At 38.5% G+C, this 22,315-nt stretch overlaps 2 protein-coding genes across 2 annotated transcripts; one reads left to right on the top strand and one right to left on the bottom strand.

Annotated features, from left to right (window-relative positions):
- Nucleotides 1-994: 994 nt before the first annotated feature.
- Nucleotides 995-10,201, bottom strand: dcaf17 (ddb1 and cul4 associated factor 17). The gene is given in 15 exon segments (XM_049594809.1): nt 995-1,397; nt 1,516-1,671; nt 4,137-4,220; nt 4,371-4,458; nt 5,033-5,142; nt 6,041-6,183; nt 6,320-6,422; nt 8,077-8,184; nt 8,281-8,370; nt 8,808-8,886; nt 8,998-9,134; nt 9,241-9,331; nt 9,822-9,925; nt 10,014-10,162; nt 10,165-10,201. Coding segments are annotated over 15 exon segments (1,572 nt in total). The 5' UTR covers nt 10,187-10,201; the 3' UTR covers nt 995-1,289.
- mettl8 (methyltransferase 8, methylcytidine) lies at nt 10,151-20,967 on the top strand. The gene is made up of 10 exons (XM_049594808.1): nt 10,151-10,236; nt 11,919-12,075; nt 12,328-12,419; nt 12,515-12,831; nt 13,017-13,066; nt 16,270-16,330; nt 18,567-18,706; nt 19,103-19,209; nt 19,364-19,429; nt 20,669-20,967. The coding sequence occupies exons 2-10, from the start codon at nt 11,924-11,926 to the stop codon at nt 20,821-20,823; spliced, it is 1,140 nt and encodes a 379-aa protein (XP_049450765.1). The 5' UTR covers nt 10,151-10,236; nt 11,919-11,923; the 3' UTR covers nt 20,824-20,967.
- Nucleotides 20,968-22,315: the final 1,348 nt, after the last annotated feature.

Genomic DNA, 22,315 nt, shown 5'->3' with positions numbered 1-22,315 from the left:
AATCATACACTCACCGGCCACTTTATTAGGTACACCTTACCAGTACCAGGTTGGACCCCTTTTGCCTTCAGACCTGCCTTAATTCTTGGTGTCATAGATTCAACAAGGTGCTGGAAACATTCCTCAGAGATTTTGGTCCATATTGACATGACAGCATCACACAATTGCTGCAGATTTGTCGGCTGCACATCCATGATGCGAATCTCCCGTTCCACCACATCCCAAAGGTGCTCTATTGGATTGAGATCTGGTGACTGTGGAGGCCATTGGAGTACAGTGAACTCACTGTCATGTTCAAGAAACCAGTTTGAGATGATTTGAGCTTTGTGACATGGTGCGTTATCCTGCTGGAAGTAGCCATCAGAAGATGGGTACACTGTGGTCATAAAGGGATGGACACGGCCAGCAACAATACTCAGGTAGGCTGTGGTGTTTAAAGAAAAACTCAGACCAGCCCATCTGAACATCAGCAGGTCGTCTTGACCGTGTCTACATGCCTAAATGCAGGTGTACCTTATAAAGTGGCCGGTGAGTGTAAATAACCAATTCTAAATTCAGGGGAAAAAGTCATAGTAAGAAGAAGCTGATTTGATAAGTTATTTTTGGGGCCTTCAACATACCACACTGCAAAACCTATAATTTCAAACGAATAGCCTGGTTGCACCCCTTTATTTATGGACTAAAATAACACACTAGCACAGTGTGTTGTGAAAGCAAATACCCAATAATGCACATATATAATACATGGAAGCAACTTTTGAGTATCTTAATATTTGGATGGACATGATGGAAAATATATCATTTCCACACTGTCCTTTTACTTGCAATAAATTCTACTTGATAAATACAAAGCATGCTGCTTTACTGATGAAGGTCTAAGGAGCGAAATGTATTTCTATAATAAAGTTTACTGTGCGTAAAAGGACAGTGGACATTTTCTCCTACACACCTGTCTACAAGGAACTGAAGGTGTGCAAGGGCCTTCACGGTCAAGACGGGCAAGATGGAAACACAGAAGGCAGAAATTACAGACTAACTTCGTAAAATATACTATTTTTATTTAAGAGAAATAGTGTAAAAAATATGTAAGATAACATGTTAAACAGTAAAACAGTGTTACTTACAATGATTTAAATAACCAGCAATAATTATCAAATGTTATTTACCCAGAAGAAATAATGACACAGTGATCCAGATGTGAAACACATCATTATGAGTGTTCAAGAACAGCTGTATAGCAACACAAGTTGTAAACAAATACTTACATGCTCTTAAAACATAAACACCACTTATTTCCTGTCAGCAGTGAGTTTGTAAACATGGCAGCAGAAGTTGGTGTTCTTTTGTTCAATGTGAACAATTGTGTCTTTGTCAAAGAACAACTCATGTCGATAAGTCTGAAACAAAAGACAAGAGCACACATGAATTCATGACACATACACACACACACACACACTTCGGTTTAGTATTGGTACAGTCACATCAGGTCATGTCAGGTCATATCGGGTCACTCACCTCGTCCCATGGTTCAACCAGATCAAGCGTCCGCAGTAACTGCCCGCTCTGGTTGTCGTGCAGTCGGATGTGCGCTCTGCCTTCTCCCTCCTCACCATTAGTTACCACCACAGCCAGAAGGTCCAGCTCATCCTCGTATTCCACCATACGGAAAGTCTGTGAAAATCAAAGGCCCGCTGTTGTAAAGATGTGTTCAGTTGTTTATACAGGGACGCCTACACCAAATACATACATAAATCCCATACCCTGCTTCTTATTAGCAGTCTCTTTAAAGAACTGATTCAATATTGAAATCGAGCTATCATCTTGAACTTCCTGTACTTTGAATAAAATGCATATTTGCAAGCAGTCCCTCAGTGGTCTAATGAAGAAACATAATTCTGACCTTGTGTTATTCAGCTGTAACTGTGGTTGTCTGTATCTCAGGTGGTGTTTCAGTCACCACTGGTCTGATCTTGGTCAAACTCAACAGGAGGATGACCCTTGAAACTTCTTCTCATGTGTAAAAATGTGGCCTGAGGACTTGTAAGAAGTCACAGCTTTACACAAACATTGGCTAATGGACTACTAAATACCTCTGTATATCCTCTAATCTCAAGTGTTCTCTCACCTTCTATCAAGCTTCTGTAATGTTTAACACTAAACAACTATCATAAAAAGACCCATACTTGTTAACAGGATCAATTAATTGATGGTTTTGGTCTTTTCGTGAGGTTCATTGACAGTAACAAAAAACTTAAAATACAGACAGCTAACGTTAAATGATTTGTGAGACTGGACTTGCTTCCTCACCTTCACAGAGAGTATGTCACAGATATCAGACAATGTTGGATGGTGAAGAATTTTTTACAGCTTATTCATGACAAAACAGAAATTCTGTTAGTCGGACCAAAAGCTTTGAGGAATGAAATTCAACCTCTGTTAACTCCCCTGTCTGTAAAACCATGAGGGCATGTCAAAAACTTGGGTGTGATTTTAGACGCTGATCTTAACCTCCAGAAGGACATCTCTAATATTTCTAAGACTGCCTTTTTATCACCTCAGAAATATATCAAAAGTTACTCTGAGTTACTCTCTGAAAAGCTGGTTCATGCTTTTATTTCCAGTAGGCTGGACTACTGTAATGCACTTTTTGCTGGACTGACAAAGCAGACGTTAAATAAACTCCAGCTTATTCAGAATGCAGCAGCCAGAGTTTTAACAAAAACTAAAAGGTCTGACCACATAACTCTTATTAAATACTTCTTATTGTTTTTAAATGTTTTAATGGTTAAGCACCTCCCACCTATGTTCCCACAGAGTACACACCAGAGAGATCCCTCAGATCAAGGGTGTCAAACTCATTTAAGTCCATGGGCCACATACAGCCCAGCTGATCTCAAGTGGGCTGGACCGATAAAACCATCAAAAAATAACCTGTACTGTAAATAACAGCAGCTCTTTCTTTTCATGTAAACAAGCACAAATACAGTACATTCTGTAAATATTCATCCTTTCATAAAACAGATGAACCTGAGTTGTCTTCAGAAAAATAGGTGCTGTTTCAGTCCACCACTCAGTCATTACACATTTTTTGGTGATACGGTTCCTTTTATATTGTTTTAAGACAGAATTTTTCCACAGATTCTTTTTGTGCTGAAGCTGCTGATTGATAATATTTTGCACAATGTTTAATATCTGTAAGTATTTGGGTGTCTTTTTATCTAGAGAAGTATATTGTAGCTACGGCGGAGAGGCCCGGTCTAATCACGTTTGAACCTGGCCCTTAAAACCTTGTACTTAGCCTAGTCATCCAGTGGGCCGGATTGAACCCTCTGGCTGGCTGGTTCTGGCCCACGGGCCGTATGATTGACATCCCTGCCTTAGATCATCAAATAAGGGTTTACTCATTGTACCTAAAATCAAATCTCATATCAGCTCGTGGTGCTTTTAGTCATTATAATCCGACTCTCTGGAATTCTCTTCCGCATGAACTATGGTCTGCTACAACAGTAAAAAACTAAAAACATACCCTTTTTCACAAACTTTTCGTTAGGTTCTTAATTATATTTTATCTGTTTTAGGAATCCATCACAAATCAACCAATGCCACTGACAAAGTTTTATAGCTTTTCAGAACATCTGGTCTGCAGTCTAATAATCAAAATATTTGTCCTATGTCTTTTCCTAAACACTTTTCCATGACCTCGATGGATAAGTTCATGAGGTGAGGCGTATGTGTGTGTGGGAGACAGAGGGGAGAGGGAGGGAGATACTGGTAGAGACAGATAGAGTGTGTGTCTTATTCTGTTTTTGCACTGTGTAAAGTGCCTGGGACCAATAATAGATTTTTGCTATTAATGTACTACATTCATTTGCATTTGTATAAAATGTGTCATTACCAAAAGCTAAGAAAGGTTTTGAATAGGCTGCTGAAAATGTCTGGCTCTTTGACGTTTCCAGGTTTTAAAATGTGGCCCACTTGAATTCGTAATTGAATAGCCCTGATGTATACTATTTATCTATATAATTTACTTGGATCTACTGTGTGCTTGAACATCCTCTTTCTTTTGATAAAAACAGCAAAATAAGTATTTTCTTTTCAGAGATACTCGAACAATAAAAGTGTAATCACTCTAGTACCTCTTGATCTGGGTCATCATCCAGCTGATGAAATCGTCTCTTCACCGTGCGGCCCGATGAAGTGACAGTGACTTGTGAGGTAGGCTGCAGTGGAAGAAAAGCAGAAACATTACATTTTAACCACACCAAGACTGATTCACCAATGTGACAGAGCACATGTGACACATACTCTACATGAGGCTGATTTATGATCAAGGTAAACTGAGTCTGCAGTGAGTGAAGTGTGACACTTACACTGTTGTTTCGATGGGTTGCCATAGAGAAGTCCTCAACTACCTTTGATGGCAAACTGCTGTTCAGTTCACCAAGAATTTTTAGGACACTTGGAGGAAAGAAAAGTTCAGCATAATAAGATAGTAAGAAAAATGTATATGTATCAAAGAACATGATGTTGTTGCTTTCATTAACAGGGGCTTAGATCAACCACTTAATGAGGCTTTAATCCTTCATTCAATAGGAACGCCTCATGATTCATTTATTTTGACACATCTACCTCCACACACCACAGATATTTTACCAAAGTTTTCTTGCACAGTCTTCATTTAGGTATGTAAAGGCTGACTGTGGTTAGTGTCGTCATGATGCTGTTTTCTAACTTTGATGCAACACCTTGAAAAATATCAATATTCAGTTTTCAATATTATGGGGATAAACTGAAATTGGGGACACTCAAGTTAAAATTTGTTATAAAAGATAAACAGAACAAGGCTTTAACATGACAACAATGACTTTTCTTTCCTTGGTTGGGGGCACAGACCAGCAGAATGACTTCAACGTTAACAGTAAGAGAAAGCTTGAAAGCACAACTGGTACTTGTGTATCAACACTACACAAAATTCAGAATCAATATCTATCAATAAATTGGTATTTTTGACAACACTGACTGTGGTACTCACTTTATGGTGGTTGGTCCAACATGAATGATTCTTCCTGAGTCGTCAGGGTGAAAGAAGATCCCATCGCTCTCTAGAGAGCAGCAGTTCATGTTTTGTATTCCATTTGTTGCCTGTTGTCACAAAATGATCAAGTATCATGCATTATTAATGGCACTGAAAAATGCACATGGTACTATGAACATGTAACTCTGAGATTGCTTCCTCTTGCAGTTTTTAAAGAAAAAAAAACTTTGAATCTACTGACAAGTTTGTTTTGAGATGTGCAACTAGATTTGTCTGCAAAGCGTCAACAACCTGTGCAAGCACCATTGTGGGAAAGGCAAGACTTGACTTATTTACGTGTTACTCCACCCAAACTCTATTGTTTGATTACAGCTTAGACACTGCAGACTTCAACTGTGGTTGTGTAAGACACTGCTTCTGGTGACGATTTAGAGCTTAAAGGGGTGTGATGGTGGCGTTTGATACAGATGGAGGATCAGTTTAATAATCAGGTTTCTGCTTATCAGTTAAAAGGTATTGTACCATTTCTAAATAATACTACCAATAATAGTGATAATAATAATTCTTGTGTTTTTGGAAACTGCAGCAACTTAAATGTGATTTTGTCTACCAGTTGTCTCTGGTAAGAAACAAACAGGAGCAGTGTCGTGAAAAGGCACTAAATCAGGAATAATACAGAGAGGCTTATGTTACACGTGCATAAAAGAGCTGCACTAAAGTAGCTGAACCACTTTATGGGTTTTTGAATAGCAATTACAGGTTTGTTTTTGTCCTGCTCTGCCGGGCAGCCGAGTACAAGGACTGTCACAAACAGCTGTGGCCCTTCTTCCTCTGACACTTTCAATAAGCTCTGCCCAATTTAGTGGTCTATCACAGAGCAAGATTGGGGATAATTATCCATCAGAGTCAAGCTTATGCTACGTTTTATACTCAGATTACACAACTGTAATGGTAATGGAAATGTCATGTTATCATGTATAGTTAAAGAGGATTCTTTAAACTCACCATCATGCTGTCCTTAAGCGAACAGATGTGATGAGAGCCCTTGTGTTTTTTTTGCGGTGGTGTGTAGATGTAGTGCCACGGGTAGCCTCCGATCTGGACACAGTTATCAGTGCATGACACCTCGAAAAGCACCGGGGGACAATCTGTACAAGACAACAAAGAAAAAATCTACAATGTTTACTTCTGCATGAAAAGCATTTCTGCTAATGGTAGCAAAGTAGGTCTACTAAAATCTTTAACAATAAGAAACCACAGCACTAGACTTATAATCTGACTCACCAGTGATCTGGATATTTACTGGAATACCAAATGGAACATCTCCCACTGTTCTGCCTCCAAGAAGTGAACTCTTGTTTCCAAGCGTTAACTTCTCTGTCAAGTACTGAAAACAAAGAAAATATTCTTTAAATAGACAGCAGCAAGATGAGCCAGGAGGATAATAAAACACTGACTATGCAAATATTTAGGACTGCACCGAACAGTTTGAAGCTTCATTCATAACGCTGGCATTCAAATTCTAGATCAACATTCGAATGCTGTGCAGCTTTTTTTACATACCTATCTATTCTGTTGAAACTCTGTATGTCTGCATAGTTGCAGATAATGATTAGGCTACACTACTATAATTAGGATTATAGTATTTGTAGAATTAGGTTCCAGTGGTGGCTGCGTAGCATTGTGTCTGACTCAAGTGATCCAAACATTTCCAATAACTCCAGAATGTCATGAAATCCAAAAGTCAAAGTTTATTGTAAAAAGCGAGATGTAGTCATTTCCAAAATTCACAATATGCGTTTGTCGAAAAAACATTCAGCTTCATTCCATATTTGCAAACCTGTCTCCTGGATATTACCGTGTGTGTTACAAAGCTGCTGTCTTAATTACACTGTTGTGGCAAACTAATCACTGCCTGGATTATGTTCACAGACGTTTCTTTCAGGTAACAAAACACCACATTCATGTGTCATGCAGGCTTTGCAAGGTTGTGTTTGGGGAGGATGGCGGGCAGAAAGGGACAGAACTTAGATACCAGAAATTCAGGTTTGCATACAGATTCCAGTCCTAGGTTTAGGCCACACAATACTTTGGTTAGGGTGAGGGGAAACATTGTGATTTTGGTTACATATTAATGAAAAATGTAATAAAAATATGATGCTGTAGTCACCATGGCTGGATGGTGTAATGCTGCAACGTTTCAGTGACTAGACCTTCATCAGGCAAACAGTGATGAAGCCTGATGAAGATCGAGTCACTGAAACGCTGCAGCATTAAAATCATTATTTTTGCAAGTTAGACAGTGTGCAGAAGTCTTTTCTAGAAGTTTTGTTCTACTCATACCTCTCCTGTGCACCTGTTTGGAAATAGACGTGCGAAGTATTGCTTTGCTAATAGGTTAACTATCACTATTTTTGGTCATGCCAGGTACATTAATTAGGAACATTTTCTTTCCTTTTGTTCCTTTTGTTACGTTTCCCTCAAAATGTACTGTATGTTTCTAGGCAGACAGGGCTGCATATCTGTGGGTGTTTAACCTTTAAAACCCAACACTTTCTCTATGGTCAAAAAACCATCTGCTATTCTGATTGCCGCAAACAAAGGGAAGCATGCACCTGTATTAACAGGGCAGTCCAGCAGCAATCTAACAGCACCATTAATTATATTTTTTCATTATTGAAAGTTGATTTAATTAAAAAAATAACTCAATGAATGGTCAATGAATCACTTAATTCAAATTGAGGATTTTGTACCAGAATTTTTAAATTTTTATTTTATTTTTTAAGGCTGATGACATCATAAAATATGACGACAGACATTTGAAGCTACTTTCGAAAACCTCACTTAATGCTTTGAATGTAAAAAAAAAAAACAAAAAAAAAAACACATTAGGTACAGCCCTGCAAATATTCAGTTTCCAACAAATGTATTCCTGATGCAATGTTTAGAAATCTGATTAAATATGTATTATGTATTTATGTATTCAGCCTGCTCAACAGTGTGCAGAAAACTCTTTCAGGATAAAAAAAATACAGACATACCTTTTGGACAATGTGCTCAAAGCTGTACATCTTCACTGACTTGTTGCTGTATGACACCACAAGGACACCTTGAGACAGAACAACGTCGGTAACGCCATTTCCAAACACCTGAAAGGATGAAAGTTAATTTTTTTTTAACATTTCACTCCTGTGGGCACGTTTGAAAAAAGAATACTAAACTACTATACAGAGAAATCTGCATACCTTTTTGTTGATCTCCAAAATGCCCACAATTTGTAAAGGGAAGACATTAAAGATAGCCAGATGCAACACCGTATTCTGAGTGATACCCGCCTTTGAATTAGAAAAAAATGGATTAGTTGATAGATTACATCCACAAAAAAATTCATGGGACTCAATTATGTCATCTGTTTAGCAAAGGTGCAAAACTCTTGCATGTTCCAGCTTCTCAAATTTGAGGATTTACTGGTTTTGATGAGTTTCTGATTATTGTAAATATAATGTTTTGGGGTTTGGGACAAAACTAGCAATTCAAAGACGTCACTTTGATCTCTTTTTTTTTGTTGCAGCCCTTGACTAGTGATACCTGAATTCCTTAACTGACTCATTACAAGATTTGACATCAGCTTTCCTAGATGTATGCAATGCACCTGTCAAAGTTCATGAACTGCTGAAAATACATGTACAGAAAGATCCTAGATTCTATTACGCTCAAGAAAGAGCGTGGACACTCTTCAGTACGGCAAAAAAAACCCCACAAAATAACTTACCTGTCGTGCTAAAGATGTTTCTTTGTTTTGAATAGATTTAACATAAAACATCTGATGAGAAACATCCCAGCCAAGATACCTACCAAAAAACAACACAGAATGAGGTTAAAATGTTTTTAAAGGAACTACACCTAAAAACACATTTATTATCTTAACTCTAAGAACAGAGAAGTCAGAGCTTTGGAGATACCTGAACTTATGGTTTGGAGAGAGGTAAACTCTCTGCAGCTCTTCTCCCGTTTCAGCTGAAAGGCGATAAAGCCAGTTATTAGCTGTTAGAGCCAAGAGGCTGGGTTTATGATCAGAGGGGGAGGCTAACGTTTTGTCCTGTCAACGAGACAAATTAAACAACAATCTCAATCTGGGTTGTTAAAATCTGATCATTGAAAATTCAGCGTAACTCCATAAGAGTGTTTGTTTAATTTTAACTTACAAGTGGGCTCTGACACAGCAAGGCATCTTCGAATTTCTCCAATTTAGACCTCTTGGGCAGTTTGTACAGTACTTGAGGCTCTGAATGAACACTGAAAACAGAAGATTTAATCACTCACGTGTCAAGAGTTTAAACCTTTTATTCTGATGTCAGTGTCCCTTTCATTTCTACACCTGAATGCCATGTACATAAACATCCTGATGATATACATGCATGTTTTCATGTTGCTCTAACCAAACAGGGAACAATCATTTTAATTAGGAGATGACGTCAGTAAACCAAGTAGAATCTTATCTGGCAAGCTATGTATTTAGAGTGACAAAGCCTGCCACCAAATTCATAAAGGAAGGCAGTCTTTCATGACTTTCATGAGTTGCAAGGTTCAGATTAAATCATGGTGTGGAATTATTCATTCCTCATATCTTTCCTGTAATTCTCAGATTTTGATTTCTTCAGAGATATAATAATTGACTTAGGAATTATGTGACTTTTCTGCTATTTATCTGTAACTCAAATGTGTTATTTTGTATTGTCTGTGTGTTGAAGACTGAAAACATATAACGTAAATTATTCTTACTCACCAGCTGTAGCAGTTCTGGTAATTTTCAAAGTAGATTTTACCATTCTCGTACGTTATTGTGGATTTTGAGGTCTTGCTCCATGCTTTAATAAAACCCCTGTTGTCCTGCAATGTCACAATAATAAAGAATATATTAGTGATTACAGTATTCATTGCTCCAGTGAGTATCTAAAAGCACCATTTCTTCCATTACCTGCAGGAGGATACCTCTAAGGACCTTCATATTGTGCCTGACCAGAGTCCCAGCATCCCTGATACCTCTATTCCTCCGGTCCAGCAGCTCAGTGGCGTTAGCGGCTCTTTTTCTCCGGGACGGCGCCATCAGCAGGTGGCACTTGTTCCTACAACAGGACTGTCTGGTAGCATGACAGGAGGCAACAACCTGAGCTGACCCCCGAGAGCACAGGCAGAGCCAGGTAAGGACGATGTGGTTTCCCAGTCCGAGGTAGTGATGACGTTAGAGCCCCTCACCTATGCTCCGTCTTCTCGAGACCACTGAACCTTCTCTCTGGATTTAACGTTAGCTAGCTAACACGATCAGTTGGAAGCTAACGCTAACTAAAGTTAGCACCGGTGAACTACAGCACCTCGACGTCTCGTTCAAGTACTCTGTTCTAAAGTCGTACCTGGTTATATCGATATTTATGACCTGCCGTTAGCGTAACCTGGTAGTTGTCCTGGGGTGAAAACACAGAAAGGATATCAGTAGTTAAAAGTTGCCATGTTAGCTGCCTGATCTCCCCCGCTCCATATTTGTAGTCTTCACAAGATTCTTCTTCTACGAATGGAATTACGGCACACGGCATCCATCTTAGAACAGTAGCGCCCTCCTCTCCAGTGTTGATACGTTGACCATGAAGAATAATACACAAACCACCCAAAATTAAGTCTTATGTTTGGAAAAATTTAATTGTGATTTTAAATGTTTTGTGATATGCTGAGTAACATAGGCTAGATGTATATACAAATAATATATAAGTTTATTATTTTTTTATTAGCGAAAAATTTATTTAATATCATAATATCATATCTTTTATCTAATATCATAAAGTTTTAAAAAATAAAGTTTCTCTTTTAAATTATTTTTATTGCAGCAAAATGTTCCACTGGACTGAAAAACAATTGATTTTATGATTCTAGTTGGCTCCCAAAATTTCATTTTTATTTGTAATATTAATAATTCATATAATAAAAGATAAAATTTGGCGTCCATGTGTCGATGCAATATTGGCACACATGATATTGCAATACAAAGCTGTATCAATTTTTCCACCCACCTCTTGATGCTTACATTGACTGAAATATTCAAACCAAAGACTTCCATGTTTTTAATTTAATTTAATTTTTTTCCATTTATTTATTTATTTTTGTGTATTCTGTTTGGTCAAATAGAAATATCCTAGCTGTATTGTGCATCATATTATTCACATTTACAAAAATGCCTGCCATTTGCTACCTTTAGGAACTTTAGGATCCCTACGGAATCTGAAATAAAGTCCTGTGGGTTTAAACAAAGTTTGGCTGCATGGCCTTAATTTACAATAGCGAACACGCCAGAAGGTCAGGGGGTTATATGAAAACATTTCAAAAGATCCAAACATATAGCAGTAACAGTCGAGGATACAGGATGTTCTGTCTCAACCTCAATATTTATCTTGCCAAAACAAAAACCTCCTTGTTATGAAGCCTCCTCAGTAGAGCGATATTAAATTTGCATAACCAAAACAAATTAGGATTCCTAAACTGTATTCTTTTTAAATAGCAACTCCTTAGGTCACTGCAGAAAAGCCAGTGAAATACAAAATGAAATTTGTTCTCAAAAAAAAAAAAAAAATGCTGCTCACTGTTAAGTTCCTAACTGAGCACACAGGGACCTTTGTCTTATGGCATTTAATATATGTTCATGTGTCTCATGTTTGCTTGAATGTATTTATATTAAACTGCAAATTGTCCTTCTAAAAAAACTAGATAAAGAAAATGTATTAAGTTGATGACAACATACAGCAGAAAAATATTGCTAGAAGAGTAAAAACAATTATCTTGTTTGCATTAAACAGCTCCATTTCCCATGTACTGAACTCTGTCTGCATTTTTACAGAGTAAATGCATACACTGCGGCGCTTCTCTGCAGCCAAACTGGCTAAAGCTGTCAGCAGATGGCCCTCAAGGCTAAAGGGCACAGGAGGAAGACCTTCAGCTCCACTGGGTTCACGGATTCTCACCAGTCCTGATGACATCTTTAAGCACAACATGTGGTCAGTGATGTATTGTAGTAAGACTTTAATTTGTCACACACTAGTAAATGCCTCTCATGTAGATAGTAGGATTACAGTGCAGTTGACCTTGTGTGCTTATGACATTGAGCTGAAATTCAGGGTTAGAGTTAAGACCTTTCTGATCGACTCTAAAACACAACCGTGGACATATGTCACAGTTTTATATTTGTTGCAGTTTGTGAGTTATTGTAGTTGAACAAATATCCAACAGTTGCTTTTGTAATGCTTTAGGGATCATGTGCACTGGACAGAGGAGGATAAAGAAAATGCACGGCAGAAGGCAGAAGAAAATTCCTGCATACAAATTCCCAAAGAGGAACAAGGCAAGACTGTATTTCTGCAATAATATTTTCCCAAGTCAGTTACGTTTGTTTTATACTGCAAATAAAAAATATACTTGTAAATCTCCTCCACGCAGGTAAATTCGACACAGAGGCTCACCAATACTGGGACAAGTTTTACGAGATGCATCAGGATAAATTCTTTAAAGACCGCAAGTGGCTGTTTTTAGAGTTCCCAGAGCTGCTTCCTTCTGGTGCAAAAAGTCAAGCCACAAACAGGTGTCTGGGTGTTGAGCAGGCGTCATACCTACAACCTACTGGATCCAGTGTAGACACAGACACCAGACACCAGCAACACAATGGCACCACACACCATCACAACCATCAGGAGTCGTGTGCTGCCACACAGACGACTACTTTCCCTGGCCAGCATGCATCTTTCAGGATCTTGGAGGTTTTCAAAAGTCACATGTATTGATTTTTTGTTCTGAATGTATTGATAAAAATTACTGCATGTGGATCATTATACAATAGTGATATAAAAAGTAGTAGGCTGTAAGTTGCTATTCTAATTTGGTGTTAGATAACAGCACTTACAAATGGTAACAAATATCGACAAAATATATTTTCTTTTCACAGGTTGGATGTGGGGTTGGTAACAGTGTATTTCCCATCGTTGATTCCTTAAAGTGAGTAAATATTTCAGATATTTCCATTTAATCCATTAAAGTTTGACCATTTCAGTGTTATCAATGTAGATCATGTGTAGATTTTCAGTCCTTCATATGTTTACAGAAGCAAACATTTCAAATACGCACAATAATGTCCTGTAAAATACTGTTTTATTAACCATTTATTGTTCATAGACCATGACATTATCTGGTTACATATCCTCAATCAGCACAAAACTGTGTCTCATCATGAATAATATGGTGTAACATATTATCTCAGTTGGAGCAAGATTTATACCATTGCATGAAATGTACACATATTACTTGTACTGTTAAAATATTTTAACACTTTTGAAGGGTCAATTGAAACAGTTGCAATACTACAATTGAAATAGAAGTTGTAACAGATGTGGGAACGTATTAAAAATTTGTGAGGCATTAATGGGCAGACATTTTGACTCATCATAGCAGGACAAGCACAGGCTTTACATATAACAATAAGAATGGCGCTGTCCAATCAAGTGTCCCAGTAAGCCATGACAGTGTGAAAGTGAGTCAGCAGCGTGCTCAGTAACAGGACCCTGACCCTTCTTACACATTTAATTTCCCTACTGTGACATGTCAAAATGTCCTCTGTGAAAAGGCCCTCTTGTGCTTCTTTAGACAAGGATTCCTGCAGAGTGGCTTTGAAATGGCTTAATGGCATAGCTGGCGAGATATCAGCACTAAAATCAAGGACTGGGTAAAGATAGTAGTGTGGAAAGAAAAGAGGAGGCATTTTGCTGGTATTGGAAGGCACCGCAGGCTGTAGTTGAAGCCAGAGGTGCGGATCAACCCACCAGCAGTGGTGCAGAGAAGTGCACAAGTGTAGTGCACAGTGAGAATTTGTATGCCAGGTTTTCACGTTTTCCCTTTTTTAGAATGAAGACTCTTTTAACGTTGTGAAATGTGGCATGTTAACACTTTTCATTTCCTGTTTCTGCAATATCATGTCCATTTGTTTTTTAAGGGAGGCAGGCAATAGGCAATAAATAAAGGTCAAAACGCAAAACTTTTAGGTTGACCAGTGCATAAGAGAAGACCATGAGTCAACTATAGAGTCCTGCAGGAATGAGTCCTAAAACCTGGAAATGAGTTAGCATTTTAGCACTCACGCTTCCCCCGTTTTTGAAGTCAATGGGTTTTTTGAATGGGTTTTTCATTAGATGCCTGAAAGAAGGTCTGCAGTTAACACATGCTTAAGAGACTTTCCCATTTTGTTGTACAAATTAAAATACGTCTCTAAATACCTCGCTCGTAAATTTTGAAGCTTTAATGTCTATTATAAAAGGCGGGTGCCAACATGTGGCTTAATGAAACTACAGGGCATCATGACGCCGAACACGACTTTATAGCCTTGTCGTGGTGGTGACACTGAAGTCACGTGCTCGTTGTTTAGTTTGGTTATAGCCTGTCATTATAGTTTTACTTTTGGTGATAGCATATAGGCTTTAGAAATCATAGAAGTGGTCTTCATTTGTATGTACAGATTATCTTGCTAAGCAACATGTGTAAGTATCTTAAACCTTTGTTTGCCACAGAGCTTATTTTCTGCAATAATCCAAAGAAAAAATCCCATTGGCTTTTTGACGAGGGAACCAGAGCAATTGGTTGGTGAAGATTCTCAGTCATCTGGGTCATGGTAGTCTTAAGTGCTATATCGTAGGCAACTGGACTTGCTTGAGTTTCTTGAAGATGTTTCACCTCTCATCTAAGAGGCTTTTTCAGTTCTAACAGCGTCGCAGGCTTTAAACTCTGTTTGGGTTTGAACCCTACAGAGTCGTGTAGGTCGCATGTGAGTTGTCGACCCACCCAGCCATCGTGTGCTTTGTTAGGGTTAGATGGGTCCAGGTGTTTGGGGAGGGATCCCAAGACTACATTGTAGGTGGGTGATAAGTGGTGTTGGAAGCCACCTCCTCTGTTCAATGATGATCGTTCCAATTTGATGTAGATGGCTTCTTTCACGCCTCTTTCCAGAGCAATGCTAACTTCTGGGTTAGCCTACAAATAAACATCATCCCTGCAGCACTTTATAGTAGAACAAAAAACTCCTGCCCACTGTCTTCTACTCTTAAAATCATAAAAAATTTATTGGGAACAGTGTTTCGGTACAGAGACCTTCATCCGTTTGTTAATCAGTCTCTGCACCGAAGCGTTGTTCCCGATAAATTTGAATGTAGACGACAGTGTGTGGGAGTTATTTTCCACAATAAGTAAATGTAAAATGTTGGCTTCAGTGCATACACCAATCAGCTAAAACATTAAAACCACTGGTGGGTGAAGCGAATAACATTGATCATCTTGTTACAGTGCAATATTCCATTGCAAAACCTTGGGTCCTGGCATTTAATGTAAATGCTACCTGATGCGCTACACCCACCGGAACACCGTTGCAGACCAAGTAAACCCCCCTATGGCAATGGCAATGGCACTTGTTGATGGCAGTGCCCTCCAGCAGGACAGTGACCATGCCACATCACAAAAACTGTCAGAAGTCCAAACAAACACGCTCAACCCTCAGAAGTATGAATGGGTGCTGAATCCTCAATGAAAAATGTAAAAAATGTGTATGTGTAAAAATGTGTCAGCCTGATTGTTTATATGACACCTGTGTGTGATCCATTTACTTGGTTGCATGTGCACGTTGAGGAAGGGTTTCACCCGAAACGTTCGTGTGGCAATAAACACTGTAATTGGAGTGCTGTCCTGTACCTTTTGTACACATTTTTTACATCACAAAAACTGCTCAGGAATGATCTGAGTGGGAGGTGGGATGCTGGCATGTAACACAGATGTTTGATCAGACTAGAATTTGGGGTATATGGGGGCCAGGTCAATGCCTTGAGGTCTCTGTCACGTTCCTCGGGCCACTCCTGAGCAGTTGATGTGATGTGGCATGGTGCCTTATCCTGCTGGGGGACCAATGCTACTTGGGAATGCTGCTGGCATAAGGGGGGTACATGGTCTGCACTGGTGTTAAGGTGGGTAGAGCGTGTCAGGTGGCATCCACATGGATGTCAGAACCAAAGATTTCCCGATAGAACAATGCATTGGAACAAGATGATCAGTGTTGTTCATGTCACCTGTCAGTGGTTTTGATGTTTTGGCTGATAGGTGTAATCCTTATGAGATATTCATGATACTGAGTCAAGGGTTGATATATTGGCTTTTCTGCTTCACAGAGGAACAGATGCATTTTTATACTGCTGTGACTTCTCCACATGTGCCATTCAGCTGGTCAAGGTAAGCATTTCTAATATTGCTCAGTATAGTAGGCTATATGCTGTATCAAAGTTAATACATTTCTTCAAAGCAACAGTAACTGATATCCAGCAGCCAAACAGCCAAAGCTATATAATGTTAAACCAGCAGTGATGTAGTTATAGTACTTACTGTGGTCATACGGACAATATGTTCAGGGTGCTTGCAGTCATATCAGATCATGATTAAGCCCCCCATGTCATCAAGTGCTAAAATATTTAGACAGAATACATTAACTTTTGATGAAGTAATGTGTTTAATTCATTCATTGTAAAGCTGTTGTTAATGTCAGTCCTTGAGCTTTCCAGCATATCCATTCATATTAGATTTTATAGTTCAGACCATTGTTCCCTCACACAATGTGCATACTGCAGAATAACTCAAAGCTCTGCCTAGTAGCTACAGCTGAATCTGAATCAACCAATTAGTATTAATATGTGAAGAAGCAGCAAAGAGAGTCTGGTCATTTGTACATGACATTTTTGCACAGGATTTGAAAAGGTTGTAAAAGCACTTTGAGTGGTTGGAAAACTAGAAAGGCACTGTACAAGTGCAAGTCCATTTAGCATTTAAAGTGATTTTTTTTTTAACTTTTGGCTCAGCAAATAACTCATTTGATTTAAACTCACGATCTGTTTTAATATGTTTCTATTCTGAAATAATGGAATATATTTATTTTCACATCCTGTAGCTTGCTTTGATATTGAAAGAGATTTATTCATCATTTGACTCACTCAGTTTATTGTTCCTTGTAATATTTAATGAAAAAAAAAAAGATGTGTAACATAAATTTTGCTTGCATGATTGAGATTGTATTATCTATACCAGACAACTTTTATTTTCTGTCACTCTTGTCTATATAATATAAGGGACCAAGTCATTGTTTTTCAATTTAATTCAATTTTATTTATAAAGCCCAATATCACAGATCACAATTTTATTATTTTATTATTATTTCCTTTATTTTAACTCGGAAATACATTGAGGTAGAGACCTCATTTAAAATGTAGCCGAGTACAATGATAGAAAAAATGAAAGCACTTAGACACAGAAAAGCCAGAGAGAAACTTACATAAAAGTGGCAACAAGAAGTAAAAACAATAAAAGCCACAACTAAAAACGTAAAAGAAAATAAATAAAAGCATCAATAATGAATAAAAACAGTAAATATGTAAAACCATTAATCAGGTAAAACAGGAACATCTAGAAGTACATGTGACACAGTTAAAGATTTAAATTTGCCTCAGAGGGCTTTACAGCATAGTCAAAAGTAAGTGTCAAGTCCAGAGTCCAGTCTCAGGTCCTAAGCTCTGGGTTTTGAGTCCTGCACAAATCAAAATGCATTCTTCACCAAATGTAAAGCCTTTTTAAGTAATGATATCTTAGCTTTACAAAAGTCATGAATGCTTTTTAAAATTTGTATTTATTTGTTAAAACAAGTTTGTTGGACGTTGTTGCATCTCTGTCTATAATTTTTTACCTGCTTGATTTGCACACTACATTTCGATTTTTGTGGACCACCACGTAGATTTATTTGTGAACAAAATTATATCTGGTATAATTTTTTTGAACTGGCGCTCCGTAATGTAACGTTAGCGCTTCATGATTATCTCCTGCAACTTGATTTGATGCTGTTAGACTGGATCAAACAAAGTAGATCTGGGGAATTAAGTGTCGACTTGCTGGGAAAGATTAACGCAAATGATTAAACCATTAACATTTGTTGATTCCAGAAATGAGGCGAATTTAATTGATTTGTGGCACATGTTTTAAATAGCATACTTTCAAATATTTGGGCACCTGGTAAGGCATCAAGTATTTTCAAATCAAAAGGCTCAAGTCCAAGTAAAGTCATAAGTCACTGGTGTTCAAGTCCAAGTTGAGTTGCAAATGTTTTTTGATTTTGTGTAGTTGTCATGTGACTCCAGGACAGACCTCTACAATATAGCACATCTATTGGATTATTTATAGCAGCATTCATTGAGATCAAGTACATTTGCATTTTAACCTGACTTAAAATAAGTGCAAAACTACACTATACATACACTTCTTATAAATGATGGCGAGGGGGAAATCAGGTGTGAAATTTGTAACATAATAGATACTGTGGTTGCAATATAAACCCAGTTGCTAAAATTTGTATCTGAGCTACCACCTGGAGACTTTATGTGACTATAAAACAGTTTGGGATCTAGCCTACTTTATTTTCCTCATATAGGACCACCCAGGATACGATGACTCTGTGTGTCACGCCTTTGTCCATGACATCTGTGAGGAGATGGCCTCCTTTCCCTTCCCTCCACAGAGCCTGGATGTTATCCTGGCGGTCTTTGTGCTCTCCTCCATTCATCCGGAGCGGTAGGTTAAGATCAAAAGACAAAGGAGAACCTGATATCATTTCTCACCTGCCAGGCTCCTCTGTGGACCCCTTCACAACCCCCAACCCACCTTCACTGTCCCTGGGCTTTGTCTGAATTTCATTACAGACTACAGTATAAATCTAGCTGTATTATGTCAGTGAGTACAGCATATTATCTGTGCAGGGATTTGCTAGACATTAAAGGGATGGCAGTATGCATATTGTAATTTTAAGGCTCTAGTATTACCTTATATTGGCACCACAGCACTATCCATGTACAGTAAGACATCTCCGTTTGTAAGTTTTCACTCATTTAGCTGTCTGTAAATGAATATATCTACATACAATCCTGTCGTACAACATTATCGTTCCATTAATTGACATTTCTTTGACAGAACGCAAGGAGTTGTGAACCGACTATCTACATACCTGAAACATGGAGGGATATTTCTCTTCCGTGATTATGGGAGATATGACCTCTCACAGCTCAGGTTTAAGAGGGGTGAGCCTCCAAATAGTGACACACACCTGAACACAGCCACTTTTATTTACTTCACGTAATTTGTTTTATATTCTGTACACGATTCTGTTTTTGATGAGTGTTTTTTTTAACAATTTTATACATTTAATCTACTCTATTAATCTCTTCCAATCAGGACGGTGCTTATCAGAGAATTTCTACACACGTGGAGATGGAACCTGCGTGTACTTTTTTACTAAAGGTATTTTTGTACCGCGAGATCTGAATGTTTTTCTACATGCAGTGAATAAGACCAGAGCTATCACTGAGGACACTGGGGTTATGTCCTTGGTATTTTTTCTGAGCATTTGGGGGTTTTAGGAACCTTGGGGGAGTTTACGTACCACATGGCCAGGTTTTTAGGGGGTACTGGAATAGGTTGACACAGTTTAAGCTTGATTATTTTCAGGCCAGTAAATAAATAATTGTTTTTCCAACTAGAATTTAACTCCTGGCAGTGAGCACAAGGCTTTAAAGGAGCTCTAAGTGATATTCTGAGGATTAATAAAGCAGCAAACAATTATTTGCTCTGTAAAGATGTAGTGGGTGGTATCCTGAACAAAGTACTCCTGCTGTGTGATCTGAGCTTCTCTGTTCTTTGTTGTGGTTGCTGGGTTGGCCCACGCCCCCCCAGCAAATTTTTCCAGTGGCCACTCTTGGTATTGCAGCGGGAAAAAAATGCCCTGTGGCCCAAAAAGCATTTTCCCCATAGACCACCATTAGGAAAGAGACATCTGAGTAACTGTTGACAGCACACCTTGAACTGCAGACAAGGTTAATTATGATGGGGTGCCCACTGGCTCATCTGTTGGAGTGTGCGCCCCATGTCCAGAGGCTGTGTCCTTGCTGCAGTGGCAGCAGGTTCGATTCCAGAAACTTGTTTGGCTCATGCACCAGACGAGCAATTCCACTGGTCTGAGTAGTTCCATCTAGGAGTCCAATATGTAGTTATTATACATCTATGGTCCAGGCGCATGTGCATGTCGGTGCATGCGAGTCCTTTGTGTCCAGCTTTTTGCCCCCACTCTGCGCTGTGCCCATATGGCGGTTATAGCTGATGTTGGGACAGCAGGGATAGGTGCAGGGACTGGTTAACACCTTTAGTTCTGTCAGCACCGTTGCTGTTGTTAGCACTGTTTGTGCTGTTAGCACTGTTAGCTACTAGCCACCGTCTCAGTCACTTCAGTGACGAGGGCCGTGTGCAGACAACCTCTGAATATTGTATAGAGCTCCTTTAAAACAATATGTAGATGTCCATGTTGGGAAATGAAATTGACTAACAAATATATCTTAACAGTTAAGTAAATAAAGCAAATTATGTTTTTTAAAATACAATTCATCAAAACAATTTAAGACCTTATTTTAGTGTGTTCTTGGGGGACTCATGATCTCTAGTGTACAGCCCTTGTTACTGACAGTGTTATTATGTATATTTTTACAGATGAGGTTCATGATTTATTTTCCAACGCTGGACTGCAAGAAATTCAGAATCTCGAGGACAGACGACTTCAAGTGAACAGAGGAAAGAAAGTTGCAATGCATCGGGTCTGGATGCAGAGCAAGTTCAGAAAACCATATCCACCTTCACCATCTTAACACCATACGCAGCCTAAGTTGGAGCTTTGTGCCTTTTAGTATATTTATACTTTTTATACTGTAGTACCTATTTATTCAATTATTTTTTTTCTACCAAAGGAGTCTGTATCAACAAAACTGTGTGCAATAAATTTACAAAACATGTCAGGCAAAGCTGTTATTCTATGTACTGTAGATCACTGTATTAATATCCATGAGGTGAGTATATGATTTATATTTGGGGAGCTTTGGGCTCTACAAATGGAAAACTTTGATAATGATTTAATGATTCCTTATTTTCATCTTTAACTACATATTATAGAAGGGAAATACTACTTTAGATGACAGGAATTTCAAATTCCAATGATCCTTCAGCATATCATGCACAATGTAGGCTTTCCTCTTAAAAATCAGCTAAAGGGGGATTTATACTTGTACTGCAGACGCTGTAGCCTACACAAGTGGCTGACACTGTTGTGAGCATTTATACTTGTGCAGTGCTGTCTGTGTCACTCTGCAGTTACACCTCCAAAACACTAGTCTGCAGCGGAGGTTTCTGTAAAGTGCTGTAAAGTTTAGTTGATTCAAAAGACACATTAAACACACATTAAACATGGTTTAATAGGGGGGTCATCCCTATATTCCCCAGGTTCTATGTTCCCGAGGTTCTATGTTCCCCGATCGGGGAACACAGGACCCTTTAAAAAAAAAAGGGCCTATGTTTCCCGGGTCCTTTTGGGGAAAAGCGGGGAACATAGAACCCTTATTATTAAAAAGGGTTCTATGTTCCCTGGTCCCATACAAAGCGGGGAACATACGACCCGGGGAACATAGAACCCGGGGAACATAGGTACGCTCCTGTTTAATAGAGACAATTTCAGACACAAGTACACAAATCGGCCTCGCTATTACTTGCAGCATTTACAGACAAAGTGTTTATTTTTTTCTGGACATATTTTCCCCACAAATACAACATGTTAATGTTACTAGCACAAGCCTATGACATTTTACATTGTGTAAATTAGCAGACTTCTCTCTACTCATCTGCAGCCAGGGACAACAGCAACATTTAACAAAGGAAACGTCACAAATGTGGCTCTATTGCAACTCACAAGATTCACTGACAAAAGAACCATCTTATATTTAACATGTTTTCCAAACAAATATAAGATGCTAACATTATTAGCACAGGCCTATGACATTTTACATTGTATAAATTCGCACAAGTCTCTCTACTCATATGATGTATAAATTCTGCAGCCCTGCATGCATGACAATAGTGAAAACACATTTTTCAACTCCAGGATTTTGTTTTCAACTTTTGACTTTCAAACATCAAAGCTTAACCTTTTAAAACTGAATAATGTCTGTTGTGCCAATTATATTGTCACTCTTGTTTAGTGGAGGGAGGGCCATGCGTTTCCTCCGGACAAACAGTGAGGCTCAAGGAAAAATATTTATAGCCTCGGAGACTAAAAAAGAAAAGAAAAGAAAAAAAATAAGTCATATGTCA

Source organism: Epinephelus fuscoguttatus, linkage group LG13 (genome assembly GCF_011397635.1).
Source record: "Epinephelus fuscoguttatus linkage group LG13, E.fuscoguttatus.final_Chr_v1".
NCBI lineage: Eukaryota > Metazoa > Chordata > Actinopteri > Perciformes > Serranidae > Epinephelus > Epinephelus fuscoguttatus.
The sequence above is the reverse complement of the archived record's forward strand: the minus strand, read 5'-3'. Positions and strand labels throughout refer to the sequence as shown.

Excerpts from the sequence above, each read along its gene's own strand:
- mettl8 (XM_049594808.1), top strand. The coding sequence starts at position 11,924 with ATGCATACACTGCGGCGCTTCTCTGCAGCCAAACTGGCTAAAGCTGTC. Across the intron at positions 13,067-16,269 it reads CCCATCGTTGATTCCTTAAA|AGGAACAGATGCATTTTTAT; the intron begins GTGAGTAAATAT and ends TCTGCTTCACAG. Across the intron at positions 16,331-18,566 it reads GTGCCATTCAGCTGGTCAAG|GACCACCCAGGATACGATGA; the intron begins GTAAGCATTTCT and ends TTCCTCATATAG.